This window comes from Pelophylax lessonae (genome assembly GCF_965119305.1).
Source record: "Pelophylax lessonae genome assembly, chromosome: 3".
Classification (NCBI taxonomy): domain Eukaryota; kingdom Metazoa; phylum Chordata; class Amphibia; order Anura; family Ranidae; genus Pelophylax; species Pelophylax lessonae.
Genome location: NC_138770.1, coordinates 27,195,378 through 27,214,849, shown reverse-complemented (window position 1 = coordinate 27,214,849; position 19,472 = coordinate 27,195,378). Strand labels below are relative to the sequence as shown.

General features: G+C 45.4%; 2 protein-coding genes and 1 pseudogene across 3 annotated transcripts in view; 1 reads left to right on the top strand and 2 right to left on the bottom strand.

Annotated features, from left to right (window-relative positions):
* The window catches only part of LOC309550260 (uncharacterized protein), a gene marked incomplete at both ends in the record, with an annotated part of 1,652,360 nt that overhangs the window by 492,828 nt on the left and 1,140,060 nt on the right, over positions 1–19,472 (top strand). The window lies entirely within an intron of this gene.
* LOC309549838 (uncharacterized protein) overlaps positions 1–19,472 on the bottom strand; it is a gene marked incomplete at its 3' end in the record, with an annotated part of 314,748 nt that overhangs the window by 154,585 nt on the left and 140,691 nt on the right. The window contains exon 3 of the mRNA XM_082250337.1: positions 2,859–2,982. Within this exon, the coding sequence (XP_082106463.1) occupies positions 2,859–2,943 (85 nt within the window). The 5' untranslated portion in view covers positions 2,944–2,982. The remainder of the gene's footprint in view (positions 1–2,858; positions 2,983–19,472) is intronic.
* The window catches only part of LOC309549837, a 190,832-nt pseudogene that overhangs the window by 157,945 nt on the left and 13,415 nt on the right, over positions 1–19,472 (bottom strand). The window lies entirely within an intron of this gene.

Here is a 19,472-nt window from a genome sequence, read left to right as displayed (position 1 = left end):
GCCCTGACTGATGACTCATGTCACATGACACACATTTCTATCCTCTTATTGGACGATCACATTACTATTTATTCATTTCCTGACACTGTTTAATAGATTTCATATTTTTGAATTTTAAGTCTGATTGTTACACGGCGCGGTGATATCGCACAGATTGGATTATTATTTCCCACTTATTGTCCACAGATTTGGGGGAAGAAATTTATTTTCATTTTCGTTTGATTTTTTCATCAGATATAAAATGTCCAGCTGGTATGAAATTAGCGTAAATAAGAGAATCCATATTATGTGTATACAGTATCTGACAAAAGTAAGTACACCCCTCATATTTTATTCTATCTTTTTATGTGACAACACTGAAGAAATGACACTTTGGTACAATGTAAAGTAGTGAATGTACAGCTTGTATAACAGTGTAAATTTGCTGTCCCCTCAAAATAACTCACCACACAGCCATTAATGTCTAAGCCGCTGGCAACAAAAGTGAGTACACCCCTAAGTGACAATGTCCAAATTAGGCCCAATTAGCTATTTTCCCTCTCCAGTGTCATGTGACTCGTTAGTGTTATAAGGTCTCAGGTGTGAATGGGCAGCAGGTGTGGTAAATTTGGTGTTATCGCTCTCACTCTCTCATACTGGTTACTGGAAGTTCAACATGAGGGCAAAGAACTCTCTGAGGATCTAAAATAAAAAGAATTGTTGCTCTACAAAAAGATGGCGTAGGCTATAAGAAGATTGCCAAGACCCTGAAACTGAGCTGCAGCATGGTGGCCAAGACCATACAGCGGTTTACCAGGACAGGTTCTACTCAGAACAGGCCTCGCCATGATCGACCAAAGAAGTTGAGTGCCGTGCTCAGCGTCATATCCAGAGGTTGTCTTTGGGAAATAGACGTATGAGTGCTGCCAGCATTGCTGCAGAGGGTGAAGGGGTGGGGGAGGGGTCAGCCTGTCAGTGCTCAGACCATACACCGCACACTGAATCAAATTGGTATGCATGGCTGTCATCCCAGAAGGAAGCCTCTTCTAAAGATGATGCACAAGAAAGCCCGCAAACAGTTTGCAGAAGACAAGCAGACTAAGGACATGGATTACTGGAACCATCTCCTGTGCTGTGATGAGACCAAGATAAACTTATTTGGTTCACATGGTGTCAGGCGTGTGTGGCGGCAACCAGGTGAGGAGTACAAAGACAAGTGTGTCTTGCCTACAGTCAAGCATGGTGGTGGGAGTGTCATGGTCTGGGGCTGCATGAGTGCTGCCGGCACTGGGGAGCTACACTTCATTGAGGGAACCATGAATCCCAACATTTACTGTGACATACTGAAGCAGAGCATGATCCCCTTCCTTCGGTGACTGGGCCGCAGGGCAGTATTCCAACATGATATCAACACCAAACACACCTCTAAGACGACGGCTGGCCTGCTAGAGAAGCTGAGGGTAAAGGTGATGGACTGGACAAGCATGTCTCCAGACCTAAACCCTATTGAGCATCTGTGGGCATCCTCAAATGGAAGATGGAGGAGTGCAAGGTCTCTAATATCCACCAGCTCCGTGATTTCATCATGGAGGAGTGGAAGAGGACTCCAGTGGCAACCTGTGAAGCTCTGGTGAACTCCATGCCCAAGAGGGGAAAATAATGGTGACCACACAAAATATTGACACTTTGGGCCAAATTTGGACATTGTCACTTAGGGGTGTACTCACTTTTTTTGCCAGCGGTTTAGACATTAATGGCTGTGTGTTGAGTTATTTTGAGGGGACAGCAAATTGACACTGTTATACAAGCTGTACACTCACTATTTTACATTGTAGCAAAGTGTAATTTCTTCAGTGTTGTCACATGAAAAGATAGAATAAAATATTTCCAAAAATGTGAGAGGTGTACTTACTTTTGTGAGATACTGTAGCAGTCGGTAGAGGGGTTAGAGCAGAAGTCTGTAATACAACATAGAGTATATAGCGCATGGGTCAGGACTCATAATATTGGTATTCAGTAGTCAGTGGTGGATTACATGTATTTATGTCATGTATGTACATATTTAGTGTTAGTGACCAACCTGTGCTGATCTCTGTAGGAGTGTCCTCCTCTATAAATGTCCCCGTTATTCCATCCTCCTCCATAGATTGCTGATCATCCCTCACATACCTCTCTTCTTCTTCTGCTTTAACCTCAAATTCTATATCGATTGGATCTCCACTCTAGAAAATGAGAGAGAATATCATCTGTAAAATATAAGCTTTAAAACTGTGATATTATGAAAAAAAAAAAAAGAAAAAACACATCCTCCCCAGAAGTCCATGTTCTAGATGCTCCAATCCACCAACCTTGTAACAGTGAGGGATGGTGTGACCTTCCTGTGTGGAATCCCGGGAATACAGAGGACGGGGACATCTCTCTGGTGAGTTTCTGTAGCTGGATGACTCCACCATGGTGTCCTGGTACAGATCTTTGTGTTCCTTTAGAAACTCTGACTCCTCCATCACCCCATCCTCATCATCCTCCTCTTTTATCTCTTCTTTAACCTCAACTTTAGAATCTCTCAGGTTTCCACTCTGAATATATAATAAAAATGACATCAATGGTAACAATGCAGATAATGTACAGATCCTAATGATACTATCAGTGATTGTTCCTCATCTACCTGATGATGGTGGGGGATGGTGTGACCTTCCTGTGTGGAATCCCGGGAATACAGAAGACGGGGACATCTCTCTGGTGGGTTCCCATTACTGGATCCATCTGTAGGAAACACACACACTGACTGAATACATTGTTTCTATATGTTTATCAGATGATGGGGGATCTAGGTGGATCCTCCGTACTGCTCTCTCCTTTACAATAAAGTCTCCTCTTACCCGGTGATGTGAGGGGCGGCTGATTCTCCATCATGACGTCCTTATAGAGATCCTTGTGTCCTTCTAAATACTCCCACTCCTCCATGGAGAAATAGACAGTGACATCCTGACACCTTATAGGAACCTGACACACACAATGATACAGTCACCATCCAGACACATCCCTTGTCTGTTACTGGATAATGTCCCAGAATTCCCAGCACCACTCACCTCTCCTGTCAGCAGATGGACCATCATGGTGGTCAGTTCCAGGATCTTCTGCTCTTTGTTCCTCTCAGGTATCGGAGAACGAGGTGGAGGCACCACGGTGGGGCTCTGAGTCCTGCTCCATCCTCCTAAGATTGGCTCTCCACTAGACTCCTTCACTACAATATAATCCTACAAATCAGGAGAAAGATAAACCGATATCAATCATCTGACATCATCTACATGTCTATAATAAGAACATGGTCTATTGACCAGACTAGATAAGAGTGATGTCATGTGACCTCCCAGATTCCTCCTCACCTCTCTGGTCAGGACTGCAGCAGAGCTTTAAGAATCCATAGAAAGAACCGCTGAGCGCACAGGATACAAACCAGACTCTCCTCCCCATCCCTCCACTGCCAGGCTTTCTCTACAGCCTCCCTTTTTAAGGATTTCTTGTCTAAATGGATTTTTTTTTGTATGGCTAAGTGGATCTGAGCAGGAGAAGGAGAAAAAAGTGCCTAGAAGTAGAGGAGAAGTAGCCGATCGCCTTGTGCTTTCTGGGAATATTGGTCATAAGGGCCCATTGGACACAGGACACTTAGCAGGTGGAATTGCTGTGGATGGTAAATTGAGGACAAGTGCCAGGAGAAACTTTCCCATCATTTCAGTACAGGAAGAAAAGGAACATTTTTGAAATGCTCTCCATTTCTTTACATCTGGTAAGGAGCTGTCTGAACATTTGGTGAAGGGATAATTGATTCACCCTGAGTTTCTTGAGGTGTTATCAGGAGTTTCTCAATAGCTATCATTTATATGCCCTTTTGCATTTTTTATCTGGTAAGAAGCACATCAAGAAGGTGGTGGGAAACTGTCACCAACTTGTCGTGATCACTTCATCACCAGTTTATTTTCATCACATCTTCACATCATCATCTTTTCGTTGCACAAAGACTGAGTTTGTTCAACAGATATATTGGACAATTTGTGTCATTAGGCTGTAGACTCAGCATATTACCTTCATTGTTTTATATTGTATCTCACCCGGTGGACAATTTACTGAGTTTTGGATATTTTCTTTGGACTTTTATGTGTGGTCACGGTGTTGACTTAGCACATGTTTGAACACTTATCAATTATTGTTTGAATTGTTATCACGTGGTGGATTATATATTGCAATTTTGTATATATAAGAGTGATGTCATGTGACCTCCCAAAATCCTCCTCACCTCTCCTATCAGCAGGTAGATGATCTCCAGGGTGTGGCTTAATAACCTCTCAGTCATGTGACTCCGATCCTCCTCCATCCTCAATGGTGTGGTGGTCATCTGATCTATGTGGGTTTCTCTGTAGACGGATAATGAAGAATTATCTGGATTGCATTGGTTGGACAATATTAGGATGGGGATATAAGGGGTTATAGACGGGTTGCCCCTAGTGGGAATTGGAACATGTAGATTGGGTTAATTAGGGGGATCTTTTTATAAAGAGTGGTCACAGGTTATCTGAGACCATCAAGACCAATGCAGAGCCCAAAGCCCTTGATTGGACAGGAGGAGGGACAGTCCACTGCCAGAGTGTAGGGAATAGAGGAGAGTGCCCGTATTGAGGGATCAGATAAGTAAAAGTGCTTTTACTGGTTCCCTACACCAAAATTACCATGTAACCCTTGAAGTGGGGCTGCCCCCATTATACAAGGGTTAAATACTCATTTGGGTTTTGGTAATTTTTTGTTTCCCCAGAGACGGGCTTTAAACAAAATTACATTTTCACACACGATAAAATCTGCATGTTATGCTTGTAAAAACAAAGCGCCCCCCCACACACACGCACACAATTATGTCAACTCTTAAAACTGTGTGTCTCCATGAAATAGTGTCTAAATTCGCTACCCAACATTGTGCAAAGACAACGCTATAAAAGCGCTGTCAGGGACTCAATACCGTGCACAGGCGCACTGGCGTCGCTAACCGGCGAACGTCTATGCGCATGCGCTGAGGCTACCTTGGTAGAGTGTGAGGCTACCTCGGCAGAGTTTGAGGCTACCTCGGCAGAGTTCGAGGCTACCAAATTGGCGCCAAAACGGCCTATTTAAACACAGCTGTCACTCTAGGTAGTTGCTGTGTTGTCTTCAGCTCTCCTGTATCCTGTGCCTGTTATATCTGCTGTTCCTGTTTACCTGACCCGGCTTGTCTTTGGATTCTGATTACCTGCTGCCCGCCCTGACCTTGGCTTGTCCTTACCAAAGCAGTTAAGTCCCTGCAAGAGGGCTATACCCAGTTGGAGGGGCGTGTTCAGTCCCTAACCCCCTCCACAGACCCTACAGTTTCTGCTGCTTCCATGGCTCCCTCCGGGAATCCCTCCGGTCCGATGGTGGTGATGCTACCTCCTGAGCCAAGGGTCCCTACGCTGGGGATCGAAGCAAGTTCAGAGCCTTCCGCAATGCCTGCGAGCTGTACTTCTCCCTGCAACCCCGAACCTTCTCCTTGGAAGCAACCAAAGTGGGGTTCATCATATCCCAGCTTCAAGGTGAACCTCAGTCCTGGGCTCACCGCCTACTCGAAGAGCTCAGTAACCAGCTGGACTCCATGTCGGCTTTCTTTAAAGCAATGGCGTTGTTATACGAAGACCAACAGCGCACTGCTACAGCAGAAACCGTGCTCACTTCACTTCAACAGGGCCGTAGAGGATTACGTCACTGACTTCAGGCGTTGGAGTACGGACACTCACTGGAACGACGCAGCCTTGCGACATCAGTTCCGCCTGGGTCTTTCAGAAAACTTGAAAGATGAACTGGCCCGAGTGGGTTTACCCGAGACCTTAGAGGCATTAATCACCCTGGCTATACAGATAGACCGCCGGCTCCGTGAGCGTAGAGCAGAGGGGTCCACGCAGCAGACCCGCCCAGTCTGTATATTGCCATGGGTTCCTAATCCCATCCACACCTTCTCCTCCGGTGCCCGTTCCAGCAACTCTCCTCCGGTTACTGCTGAATCAGATACGTCAGAGCCGATGCAACTTGGGCTTATGCGTCCTTCCTTATCAACAGAAGAACGCTCACGACGACGTCTGAACAACCCGTGTCTGTACTGCGGAGAGGCCGGACACTTTGTACGCTCATGCCCAGCAAAGATGCGTAAGTGTCTTTCTATATTCCCCTCAAGTTATCCAGTTTCTGTCAAAAATACCACTCACCTGGCTCTCTCTATCTCATTCCAGCTCCCAGAAGGCCCGATCCCGGTCACCGCTATTATTGATTCCGGGGCATGCAGCTGCTTCATTGACCTTACCTTTGCTGCTCATCGACGCATTCCCACTTCGACCCAAGTCGCAGGGACTCTCCATCTTCCTAGCGGATGGGTCCCACATCAAGTCTGGGCCAGTAACCCAAGAAACCCCTCCACTGCCTGTGGCCACTCTCGAAGGACACAAGGAGTTTTTGTGCCTGGATTCCATCTCTTCTCCCTTGTTTCCGGTTATTCTGGGGTTACCCAGGTTGCAGGCGCGCAACCCGCATATTAATTGGACTTCTGGAGACGTCAAGTTCCAGTCCCCTTACTGCCAGAATTATTGCCTGCCAGTACGCCATAGTGCTCCTAGCACTCTACTCTGTATGGATGCTGATAAGGAGATACGTTCCTCTGTCCCAGTATCTTATCAAGAATACTTGGATGTCTTCAGTAAACAGGGGGCTGAGACCTTACCCCCCCCCCACCGCCCCTATGATTGTCCAATTCAATTGCTTCCGGGGGCTGAGATCCCTTTCGGACGTATCTTTCCTTTATCGGAACGAGAATTGGGTACCCTTAAAGACTATGTGACGGAGAATCTAGAGAAGCGATTCATCCGACCCTCTACTTCTCCGGCAGGAGCTGGGATCTTTTTTGTGGAGAAAAAAAAGACCATTCACTTCGGCCATGTGTGGACTACCGTGAGTTAAATAAAATTACGGTCAAAAACCGGTACCCCCCTACCCTTGATTCCTGAACTCTTCCAGAGACTAAGAACCGCCTCTGTATTCACCAAACTGGACCTGCGGGGAGCCTACAATTTGGTCCGTATTAGGGAGGGGGACGAATGGAAGACAGCATTCCGCACCCGATTTGGGCATTATGAATATTTGGTGATGCCTTTCGGGCTCTGCAATGCCCCGGCCACCTTCCGGCACTTCATCAACGACATCTTCAGAGACTATCTGGACATCTTTGTAATTGTCTACCTGGACGATATCTTGGTCTTCTCTTCCTCCCTGGCCCAGCACAGAGAACACGTTAAAAAGGTACTCCACCGACTCCGGCTACACAGGCTCTACGCAAAACCCGAGAAATGTGAATTTGAACAGCAGAGTATCCAATTCCTCGGGTTAATAATCTCCTCTGAAGGGGTCAAAATGGACCCTCAGAAGGTCTCCGCCATCCTGGATTGGCCCGCACCGGTGGATAAAAAGGGGATTCAGCGTTTCATAGGATTCGCAAATTTCTACAGGAAATTTATCAAGGGGTTCTCTTCCATCATCGCCCCTATTACCCTGCTCACCAAACAAGGTACCCGCTTCCACTGGTCTACCGAGGCGCAAGTCGCATTTACAGCCCTGAAGGAGCTGTTTACTTCTGCTCCTATCCTCAGCCACCCTGATCCCGCTCTGCCTTACATCCTCGAAGTAGACACCTCGGAAATCGCAGTAGGAGCAGTCATCTCCCAGCGTCAAGGTCTCAAGGACCTGATTCATCCGGTAGCTTTCTTCTCCCGTAAGCTTTCTCCTGCGGAGAGGAACTATGATGAAGGGGATCGGGAACTCCTTGCCATCAAGACCGCCCTGGAGGAGTGGAGCTATCTATTGGAAGGGGCGGCACATCCCATACTCCTCTACACAGATCATAAGAACCTGGAGTATTTGAGGACGGCCAAACGCCTGAGACCTCGCCAAGCAAGGTGGGCACTTTTTTTTCCTAGATTTACGTTCCATATAATGTACCAACCGGGTTCCAAGAATATGAAACCCGATGCTCTCTCTCAAATGTACGACAGTTCTAAAAAGATCCTTGTACCTGACACTATCTTAACCCAAGGTAACTTTCTACTATTACAGTCTGACCTTCTTACCACTCTGAGACAAGCCACAGTAAATGCTCCCCATCCTGCTGGAACTATACTGGTACCCAGAAATGGACTGCTATGGAGAGGGGATCAAATTTACATTTCAGAAAGTGCTTGTGTGTCCATCCTTGGACTGTATCATGACCACCCGATGGCTGGTCATTTCGGGATCCATAAGACCCTGGATCTTGTGCAGCGCATGTTCTGGTGGCCCGACTTGGGGAAGTGTTGTAAACAATATGTTTCCTCCTGTACTGTCTGCACACAAAGCAAGGCAACCCGAAATAAGGCATGGGGCCTGCTCAGACCACTACCAGTCCCTGACAGAACATGGAAGATGATTGCCATGGATTTCATCGTGGAACTTTCTCCATCAGACGGTTATTCTGCAATCTTCTTGGTAGTAGACCGTCTGTCGAAAATGGCTCACTTCATACCACTAAGAGGTACACCCTCCGCACTTGAGACGGCGCAGGTCTTCATCAGGTAAATTGTAAGACTCCACGGGGTCCCAATGAACATTGTGTCGGATAGAGGTGTCCAATTTACTTCTCGCTTCTGGAGAGCTTTATGTGATTCACTGAAAATCAAGCTGTCAATGTCCTCCGCATACCATCCCCAGACTAACGGGCAGACTGAGAGGACCAACCAGACCCTCGAGCAATATATCCGATGCTTCACCACCTTTGTTCAAGATGACTGGGTCTCGCTACTACCATCAGCAGAGTTCGCATACAATAACGCCAAACACTCGGCTACAGGTCAGTCCCCATTCTACGCTAACTACGGGTTTCACCCATCTTTCTTGCCCTGCTTTATTCCTGAACCTACAGTGCCAGCAGTCCGGGATATCTTGGAGTTCCTTAAGGAGAACTACAAAGTCTTACAGGATGCCATGACCAAGGCTCAGACCTCCAATGAAGAGTCCTTTGACAAAAGAAGGAGAGGTGAGTTGGTTCTCCAGCCTGGCAACCTGGTATGGTTTAGCCACCACCAATCTCCGATTGGCATGCCCTTCCAAAAAACTGGCACCAAAGTTTATTGGCCCGTTCCCTGTGAGGAGAAAATTAAATGAGGTATCTTACGAATTGACGCTTCCCGATTCCCTCAAGATCCATCCAGTCTTCCACGTTTCACTCTTGAAACCTGCAGTACATGATTCCTTTCCTGGTAGAAGTTCGGAACCACCTGCTCCTGTCACCATCAACGGGGATGAAAAATTTGAGGTGGAGGCCATCCTAGACTGCAGAAGGCGGAGGAACCAGCTACAATACCTGGTTAAGTGGAGGGGCTACGGCCCCGAAGAAAATTCCTGGGAATCGGTACAGAATTTCCATGCCCAGGACTTAATCCAGAATTTTTTTCCCGCAACCATCCCCACAAAAGGAACCTTTTGGGCACCTGGAGGTTGCCCTTAAGGGGGGGGCAATGTCAGGGACTCAATACCCTGTGCAGGCGCACTGGCGTAGCTAAAAGGCGAATGCCTATGCGCATGCACTGAGGCTACCTCGGTAGAGTTCGAGGCTACCTCGGTAGAGTTCGAGGCTACCAAATTGGCTTATTTAAACACAGCTGTCACTCTAGGTGATTGCTGTGTTGTCTTCAGCTCTCCTGTATCCTGTGCCTGTTATATCTGCTGTTCCTGTTTACCTGACCCGGCTTTTCTTTGGATTCAGATTACCTGCTGCCCGCCCTGACCTTGGCTTGTCCTGACTATCCTCCTGTCTCATCCTGATCTGTTTACCTGCTACCATCTATTGGTCCTGGACCTGTTCCTGGCTCTCCCAGGCAATCTGGGGGGGCCGCAACCTGGTGTTAGCAAGCAGCCAAGTCCATCCCCACCATCTGGGGCCCTGGTAAAAACCGGCTAACAGTTAAGCCCCGTACACACGTACCGATTGTCAGCCGTAAATATTCGGCCGACGACCGATCGACCGATTGTAGGCTTGTTAGTATGATGCTTCCGACAGCCAACAGCGCACTTTCGGCCGAAAAGAATCAGTCGTGCAGGCATTAAAATTTTTGTTGGCCAACACCAGAACGGCCGATTGTTCGCCAGTCAGTACAGAATTCGGCCGACAATCAGCAGATTTGCAAGACTGGGCATGCTCAGAAAAGAAAAAACACATGGAAAGTTAACCATCACATGACATCACTTGAGCAGTCGGCTGCTGTTGGCCGACAAAATTCATGTGCAGTCTTTTGCAGTTTTCAACAGACACAACAGCCCTGGACAAAAGACGGCCAATCGGTACGTGTGTACGGGGCTTTAAGCCCCGTACACACGTACCGATTGTCGGCCGAACGATCGGCCGTCTTTTGTCCAGGGCTGTTGTCTGTTGAAAACTGCAAAAGACTGCACACAAATTTTGTCGGCCAACAGCAGCAGACTGCAGAAGTGATGTCATGTGATGGTTAACTTTCCGTGTGTTTTTTCTTTTCTGAGCATGTCTTGCAAATCTGCTGATTGTCGGCCGAATTCTGTACTGACTGGCAAACAATCGGCCGTTCTGGTGTTGGCCAACAAAAATTTTAATGCCTACACGACTGATTCTTTTCGGCCGAAAGTGCATTGTCAGCTGTCGGAAGCATCATACTAACAAGCCTACAATTGGCCGATCAGTCGTCGGCCGAATATTTACGACCGACAATCGGTACGTGTGTACGGGGCTTTATACTCCGCGCCTCTGGTGAACCTGTGCCACACCAGTTACCCGGTAAGCCACTCATCTTACGTCAGGCTCTGCCACGTTACCCCCTGACAAGCGCCTACAGGTCATTCGTTTAGAGAAACCCGGTAATAATGGCCCCAGAATCATTGCTCTCACTCTAGTGTGCGGCCAATACCCTCCTTTGTGACAGCGTAATATAAATGACAGGTCCTCTTTAAGGAGACATTAGGGGTCTATTATACCTCCAATGCAACCTATGGACCCAGGTGAAGCTGATGAAGTACAGATCAGGATTAACCAGCTTCTTCACTGACTACAGTGACCAGGGAATGATGGCACTTAACCTGGAAGTGATGAAATGCTCATCTCTTCTGGATTCATTCACCAGAGAGGAGATCTGAGAACTGATCACCCTCCACTCCATCCACCATGCCGATCCTGGGCACATGGTTAATATAGTGAGGCATGGGGATATTCGTATCTTCAGAGGAAGGGTGTGAAAGGGCAAGTTTCAGGAGAACCCAAATCCGAATCTCATCCCTCATTACAAGAGACTGCTAAGGTGAGAAGATGATTGGTGGGAAAGGTGACAAATCTCCAGAATGAAGAGAATTTTTTGACCCCGTAAGTGGAGGAATGTTCTGACCCTGAAGGGGTTACTCTAGGTTTCCACACTATATATGTGTGTATCATCATCTGCTGGAGATAAAAGAGGTCACAGTGACTATGGAGGAAGAGGACGGACATGACGGGGGGGGGTTGCAGGGTGTAAACAGAAAATAAGATCTTATTACCTTGTCTGCTACCACGTCCAGCAATGTCTCCTCTCTACTTCCTCCCAACTCACCTCCCGAAAACGTCTTTTATACTTGACATCACTTCCTGTGACATCACTTCCTGTCTACAATTGACATTACTTCCTGTCTTCTATAGATACTTCCTGTCTGGGTGGAAGTGAGATCACCACCTTGTGGAGCTCAGAGGAACTGCTCATAGGGTGAACACGGCCTTGTGCTGTGTGTGTATGTACTGTATATCCTTATAGATGGGTCATCTCCACTCCTACCAAGGGGGGAGAAATATATTACTGCCTATTACCATCACACGCTCACCCCCCCCCCCCCCTTTCCTGGCCAGCCAGGCTGCATGCTCGGATTAACAGTTTGGTATTTATTTCCTGGTTGACCTCACACAGTTGTTTTTTGGTTTCTTTGATTTTACCACTTAAGCCCCGGAAGATTTTACCCCCTTCCTGACCAGGCCCTATTTTGCAATTCGGCACTGCGTGACTTTAAAGGACAATTGCGCAGTCGTGCGACGCTGTACCTAAACAAATTTGACGTCCTTTTTTTTCCCACAAACAGAGCTTTCTTTTGATCACTTGTGCGATTTTTTTGATCATGCGCTATAAACAAAAAAATAGCGACAATTTTGTAAAAATAACAATATTTTTCACATTTTTTTTATATTAAATTCCCCCAAAAAAATTTAAAAATCAAAATTTTTTAACATTTTTGGCCAATTTGTTTTCTGCTACATATGTTTGGTAAAAAAAATTGCAATAAGCGTATTTTGATTGGTTTGCGCAAAATGTTTTGCGTTTTTCAGAGTATTCAGAGTCTGGAATGTAATTTTGGGGGACTCAAAATTTGGGGGTGTGAAAGAAAAAAGTCTTTACTACTTTCCGACCTCCCTATAGCAGTTTTATTGCTACAGGGCAGCCGTGCTGCTCAGAACCCCATATATAGACGTGATCCTGCACTTCCAGGTAGCGTGCGCAAGTGCGCTCTGCCGGCGGCTCCCTACCACTGTGATTCTACACAGCAGGTCCCGCAGATGCGATGTCCGCCGGCACCCGCTGATCGTTCGGTACACAGGCAGAATGGCAATCCATCTATGTAAACAAGGCAGATTGCCGTTCTGTCAGTAGGGAAGGCATAGATCCTGTGTTCCTGCAAAGCAGAGGCACTGATCCATGCCTTCCCCTAGTAAAAGCACCTCCCCCAATACACAAACACTGGCTAGGCACACATTTATCCCTTTGATCGCCCCTGATGTTAACCCCTTCCCAGCCAGTGTCATTAGTACAGTGACATTTTTAGCACTGATCACTGTATTGGTGTCACTGGTTGTCAGTGTCAGTAAAGCCCCATACACACGTAGCGATCGTCCGCCAAACGATCGGCCGTCTTTTGTCCAGGGCTGTCCTGTCGGTTGAAAACTGCAAAAGACTGCACACGAATTTTGTCGGCCAACAACAGCCGACTGCAGAAGTGATGTCATGTGATGGTTAACTTTCCGTGTGTTTTTTCTTTTCTGAGCATGCCCAGTCTTGCAAATCTGCTGATTGTCGGCCGAATTCTGTAATGACTGGCGAACAATCGACCGTTCTGGTGACAGCCAACAAATATTTTAAAGTCTGCATAACAGATTCTGTTCGGCCGAAAATGCGCTGTCGGCTGTCGGAAGTATCATACTAACAAGCCTACAATCGGCCGATCGGTCGGCGGCCGAATATTTGCGGCCAACAATCGGTACGTGTGTACGGGGCTTTAGTGTCTGATTTACCGCCGCAATAAAGTCCCGCTGTAAGTCACCGATCGCCGCTATTACTAGTAAAAAAAAAAAAAAATTCCATAAATATATCCCATAGTTTATAAATGAGATAACTTTTGCGCAAACCAATTAAAATACGCTTATTGCGATTTATTTTAAACAAAAACCTGTAGTAGAATACATATTGGCATAAATTGAGGAAGAAATTTGATTTTTGTACATTTTTTATTGGATGTTTTATAGCAGAAAGTAAAAAATATTGTTTTCTTTTTTGCTTATAGCGCAAAACTTTAAAACCGCAGAGGAGATCAAATACCACCAAAACAAATCTCTATTTGTGGGGAAAAAGGACATCAATTTTATTTGGGTACAGCATCGCACGGCCGTGCAATTGTCAGTTAACAATTTCAGCCCCAGAAGATTTACCCCCCTTCATGACCAGGCCATTTTTTGTGATACGGCACTGCGTTAAGTTAACTGAAAATTGCGCGGTCGTGCAACGCTGTACCCAAATAAAATCAAAGTCCTGTTTTTCCTACAAATAGAGATTTCTTTTGGGGGTATTTAATCACCTCTGCGGTTTTTATTTTTTGCGCTATAAACAAAAAATGACGACACCTTTGAAAAAAAATATATATATATATATTTTTTACTTTCTGGAGAGTGGCACCTGTAAAAACAAGCAAGCGGCTGAACAGCCCATATGATTGGTTTTACAGTGCAGGGAATTACCTGCAGAATAAGAAGATATGTGACTGATGCCTGTAGCTCCACCCATCATCCAGATATCTTCACTCAAAGTCCATGACGTCATATGAGGTCATTGGGCGGGAAGTGGTTTAATACAGGAGCATAATGTCCGTGCCCCCTTAAGCATCCACTTATTTGTAGAGACATAAACCATTTGGAGTGCCAGAATCCCAATCATCTTCTCATTGGTATAATGTCAAGGATCTTGCAGATAGAGGAAATGAGCTTTTCAACGTTGGCAAGCATGTTGCGTGAAGGTCCTTCTTCATTATAATGACAATGTGGGGGAAAGAAATTCTCTGCACCTTCCTCCAGTACGGCATCCATATCCTCTCCATTCCCTCCTGACTCTGCATCCTCTAGAACCGGCTTATTGGGATCTGACTCCGGTTGGGAAGCTGGATCGGGAGAAGAGGCGGAGAGATTTAGAGCTCTGGACAAAGATGGCCGTATTAAGACGTAATCTGTCCAAGGAATGGCGACAGAAAATTCTGCTTTGGTCAGGTAGCCCACATGTTGTGTGTCTGAGAAAGAGCTAGAACCAGAAACGGACATTGGTGGTAAAGCATGGACTTTATATACAGTCCAGCATTTTGGACAGATAAGACAGGGTCACCCTGTACCTCTGACCATTACTCTATTATTCTTCAGGATAGAATCAATATTTCTCATTCCATCTTCCATTGCATTGGAAGAGAGGCAAGGGCTAAGGCCAGTTCGCAGGCTGCAACTGCAGACAGATATACCCCCGAAGAACAAAACCAACACATGAAGTTACCACCAGAAGATGCTGCACCCCTCCAAGGACACATCCAATTATCATGATTGAGTATACCCTTGAAGGACACAGCATCCTCCAATGACAACACTTATGGCTAAGCTCATGAAGGCTACATCAAGCAAATAGGTGACTCATTATCAGGGCTTGTTTTCCCAGAGAATAGGTGCAGGTACTACCCCTTTCTCTGTCCCTACCCACCTCTGGGTATCATTCCTTGGTTCCATCCCCCTACCCACCTCCGAGCACCATTCCTTGGTTCCAACCCCTACCCACCTCCGAGCACCATTCCTTGGTGGTTCCACCCTCCACCCACCATTTCTTGGTTCCACCCCTACCCATCTCCAAGCACCATTCATTGGTTCCACCCTCTACCCACCCTCAAGCACCATTTCTTGGTTCCACCCTCTACCCACCTCCCAGTGCTGCCCTTTTAGACAATACAGAACCAGGTATCATTTTGTGGTGCTGAGTAATTTGTATGGAATTTGGTAAAGATAACAAGAAAAACAGTAAAATAGATTCCCTGCAGTCGGTAACAATAGATCCCCTAACAACAATGGACCACCCATAACAGAATTCCCCCCTGGCAAATAATAAACTACTGGCTGCAACAATAGGTCTTCCCACAGACATCATCAATAGACCCCTCCCAGCAACAACTGACCCCCAGAAGTTTAAGACCCACCCCCCAGCAATAGTAGGTCCTCCTGTGAGATAAGTCCGGACCTTGGAGGAGCCATATCCAGACCTAGGGATCCTAGAAGGGACACCCACCACCCCTGTGAAGTGTATGTTTATGCCTACACCCAAGAATCATTCTGGTAAGAGGCACATCCCCTCATTTAGCGTGGTCTCAGGGATCCACTGTGGTTTTTCTATACCTGGATTTGTGCTATATTACGCCCTTAGTTATCCATCTTTCTGGTAAGGAGCCAATCCAGAGTTGGTGATGGGAACACCTGCACTTTGATTTGCTGTGGAGTTTTCACCAAGGAGTTTATTTTAATCACTATACCACTTGGACTATTTGGATTGGACTTTATACATTCTTTGCCAACTTTTTCTACAATTTTTTTCTGCACTATTATATCTAAGAGTGTTTTATTCACTTTGATGTTTATTTGATATATTAGAGCACATGTTATAATATTTGTTGGTATAGTACTTACTTTGAATATCTTTTATACCACTATATTTGTTAATCACGTTTGTGATTTATTTCCCTAATTCAGGGAACATTTTATATGAGTTTAGCGCACCTTATCTTTACAAATTTACCACTATTATTATTTAGGTTGCAGCTTCACCATATAGTATCCTGCGCACTTTCCACATACACAATAGTAGGTCCTCCGCCAGCAAAAATAGACCTCCTCAGCAACAAAAGACCCCCCCTGCCAAAATAGATCCCCTCCATCTAGAATAGACCCCCCAACAGCGAGCATCAATAGACCCTGCAGCACACTCCAGCACCCCTTGCCATTACATATAGTCAGTGCTAGAGGTGCCCTATTTGCGGTCCCCCGTGTTGCCGCTGAAAAAAAATCCCTGCTTATTATGCTGGAAAAGCTTTTCCTCTTCATAAATGCCTAATCTGACATCCTGCAATGCAGGAAGAAGTGTCCCGGTTGGGACAAGGTGTTGACCACTAAGACATTCTGCTGCTCTGTCCTTCTGTTCACTTTGCACCCCTCTTCTAGAATGAGTTTCTAGCTTAACCACCATAAAGGTGATAAAAAATTCTGCTTTCGTCAGGTAGGCCACATGTTGTGTGCCTGAGATAGAGCTAGAACCGGATACAGACATTGGTGGTAAAACTGGGTCCTACTCTGGTACAAGGGACACATTGTCACTCCAAGGCTGAGTATTGAGTGGACCTCTTGCAGAGCCAATCTCCTGTGATTTAGAATTGTCTCCCTTTCTCCTCGTCTCCACCATAGCTACAAGTGAGGGTATCCCCCTGTGGGGTACTCATGGAATAGGGTGCGGGAGATAGGGTGCAGTGTGTCTGAAAGGAGTATGCGGTAACCCAGGTGTTGACTGTCCTGCAACAAGTGGTGAAAGGGCACCGGAGTACCTTATCAGGACTCTAGGTGGAAGTGGCATTAAAGGGTGTGACCAGTGGTTTGACCACCTGAGACTGAGCTCTGAATTTTAGCACCAAGTTCGAAAAGCTTACACTGTAAGGGGAATACATTCCAGACTTCGTAATGTTTTATAGAGTAATGGTCAGTAAAGTTACAGGGTGACCCTGTCTTATCTGTCCTGAATGTTGGACTGTATATAAGGTCCATGCTTTACTCGTCATGGTGGGCATACTCCCGAAGAGGTCCTCAGGGACTGGGTTCCATAGTTATGAGGTTCCATAGTGCTGAACTACAACCCAGAAAATTGCAACAGAAAATTGCATTAGACTTGTCAGTAAAAGCAAAAAAAGGAAGAGACCACTGTGGTACTCAGCAGAAGTGGCCCAAATCATTAAAAATAAAAAGCTAGCATTTTGTAATTATAAAAAAACCCAGAGCAATGAAGATAAGGAAATCTACAAGATTAGGCAGAAAGAGGCCAAGCAAGTTATAAGAACTTCTAAAGCGCAGGCAGAAGAAAAACTAGCTCAGTCTATGAAAAAGGGGGATAAGACATTCTTCAGATATATAAATGAAAAAAGGAAATTAAAACAAGGAATAACTAAATTAAAAACAAAGGACGGAAGGTATGTAGAAGAGAATAAAGGGCTAGCCGACTGCCTTAATGAATACTTCTGTTCAGTTTTTACAGAAGAAAAAGAAGGAGAAGGACCTCCACTCGAAAGGATGACTAATGAATCATTTGATGCATGTGTCTTTACAGAGGAAGAGGTTCTAAGATTGCTGTCTAAAGTGAAGACAAATAAGTCACAGGGTCCTGATGAGATACACCCAAAATTATTAAAAGAGCTTAGTGGTGAGCTGGCAAAACCATTAACAGATTTATTTAACCAATCATTAGTAACAGGAGTTGTCCCGGAAGATTGGAAATTGGCAAATGTCGTGCCCATTCACAAGAAAGGTAGTAGGGAGGAATCGAGCAACTATAGACCAGTGAGTCTGACATCAATAGTAGGCAAATTAATGGAAACCCTATTAAAGGATAGGATTGTGGAACATCTTAAATCCCATGGATTGCAAGATGAAAAACAACATGGGTTTACTTCAGGGAGATCGTGTCAAACAAATCTTATAGATTTTTTTGACTGGGTGACTAAAATAATAGATGGTGGAGGTGCAGTAGACATTGCATATCTAGATTTTAGTAAGGCTTTTGACACTGTCCCACATAGAAGACTTATCAATAAACTGCAGTCATTGAGCATGGACTCCCATATTGTTGAGTGGATTAGGCAGTGGCTGAGTGACAGACAACAGAGGGTTGTAGTCAATGGAGAACATTCAGAACAAGGTCATGTTACCAGTGGGGTACCTCAGGGATCTGTACTGGGACCAATTTTGTTTAATATCTTCATAAGTGATATTGCAAAAGGCCTTGAAGGTAAGGTTTGTCTTTTTGCTGATGACACAAAGATATGTAACAGGGTTGATGTTCCTGGAGGGAAACGCCAAATGGAAAAGGATTTAGGAAAACTAGAAGAATGGTCAGAACTCTGGCAACTGAAATTTAATGTGGATAAGTGCAAGATAATGCACCTGGGGCGTAAAAACCCAAGGGCAGAATATAGAATATTTGACACAGTCCTGCCCTCAGTATCTGAGGAAAGGGATTTAGGAGTAATTATTTCAGAAGACTTAAAGGTGGGAAGTCAATGTAATAGAGCAGCACGAAATGCCAGCAGAATGCTTGGATGTATAGGGAGAGGTATAAGCAGTAGAAAGAGAGAAGTGCTTATGCCGCTGTACAGAACACTGGTGAGACCTCACTTGGAGTATTGTGCGCAGTACTGGAGGCCATATCTCCAGAAGGATATAGATACTCTAGAGAGAGTCCAGAGAAGAGCTACTAAACTAGTACATGGATTGCAGGAAAAAACTTACCAGGAAAGGTTAAAGGACCTTAACATGTATAGCTTGGAAGAAAGAAGAGACAGAGGGGATATGATAGAAACTTTTAAATACATAAAGAGCATCAACTCGGTAAAGGAGGAGAGCATATTTAAAAGAAGAAAAACTACCACAAGAGGACACTGTTTTAAATTAGAGGGGCAAAGGTTTAAAAGTAATATGAGGAAGTATTACTTTACTGAGAGAGTAGTGGATGCATGGAATAACCTTCCTGCAGAAGTGGTAGCTGCAAATACAGTTAAGGAGTTTAAGCATGCATGGGATAGGCATAAGGCTATCCTTCATACAAGATAGGGCCAGGGACTATTCATAGGATTCAGATATATTGGGCAGACTAGATGGGCCAAATGGTTCTTATCTGCCGACACATTCTATGTTTCTATGTTTCTAACCCTGGACCTGTATAGCACCTTGTGGCTAACTCAACACATTGCACCAAGTGCCATAGGGAGCACCTCATGCTGGATCCAATGCCTGAAACAACATTACAGGGCATTTCCAGAGCGTGGGGGTCTGA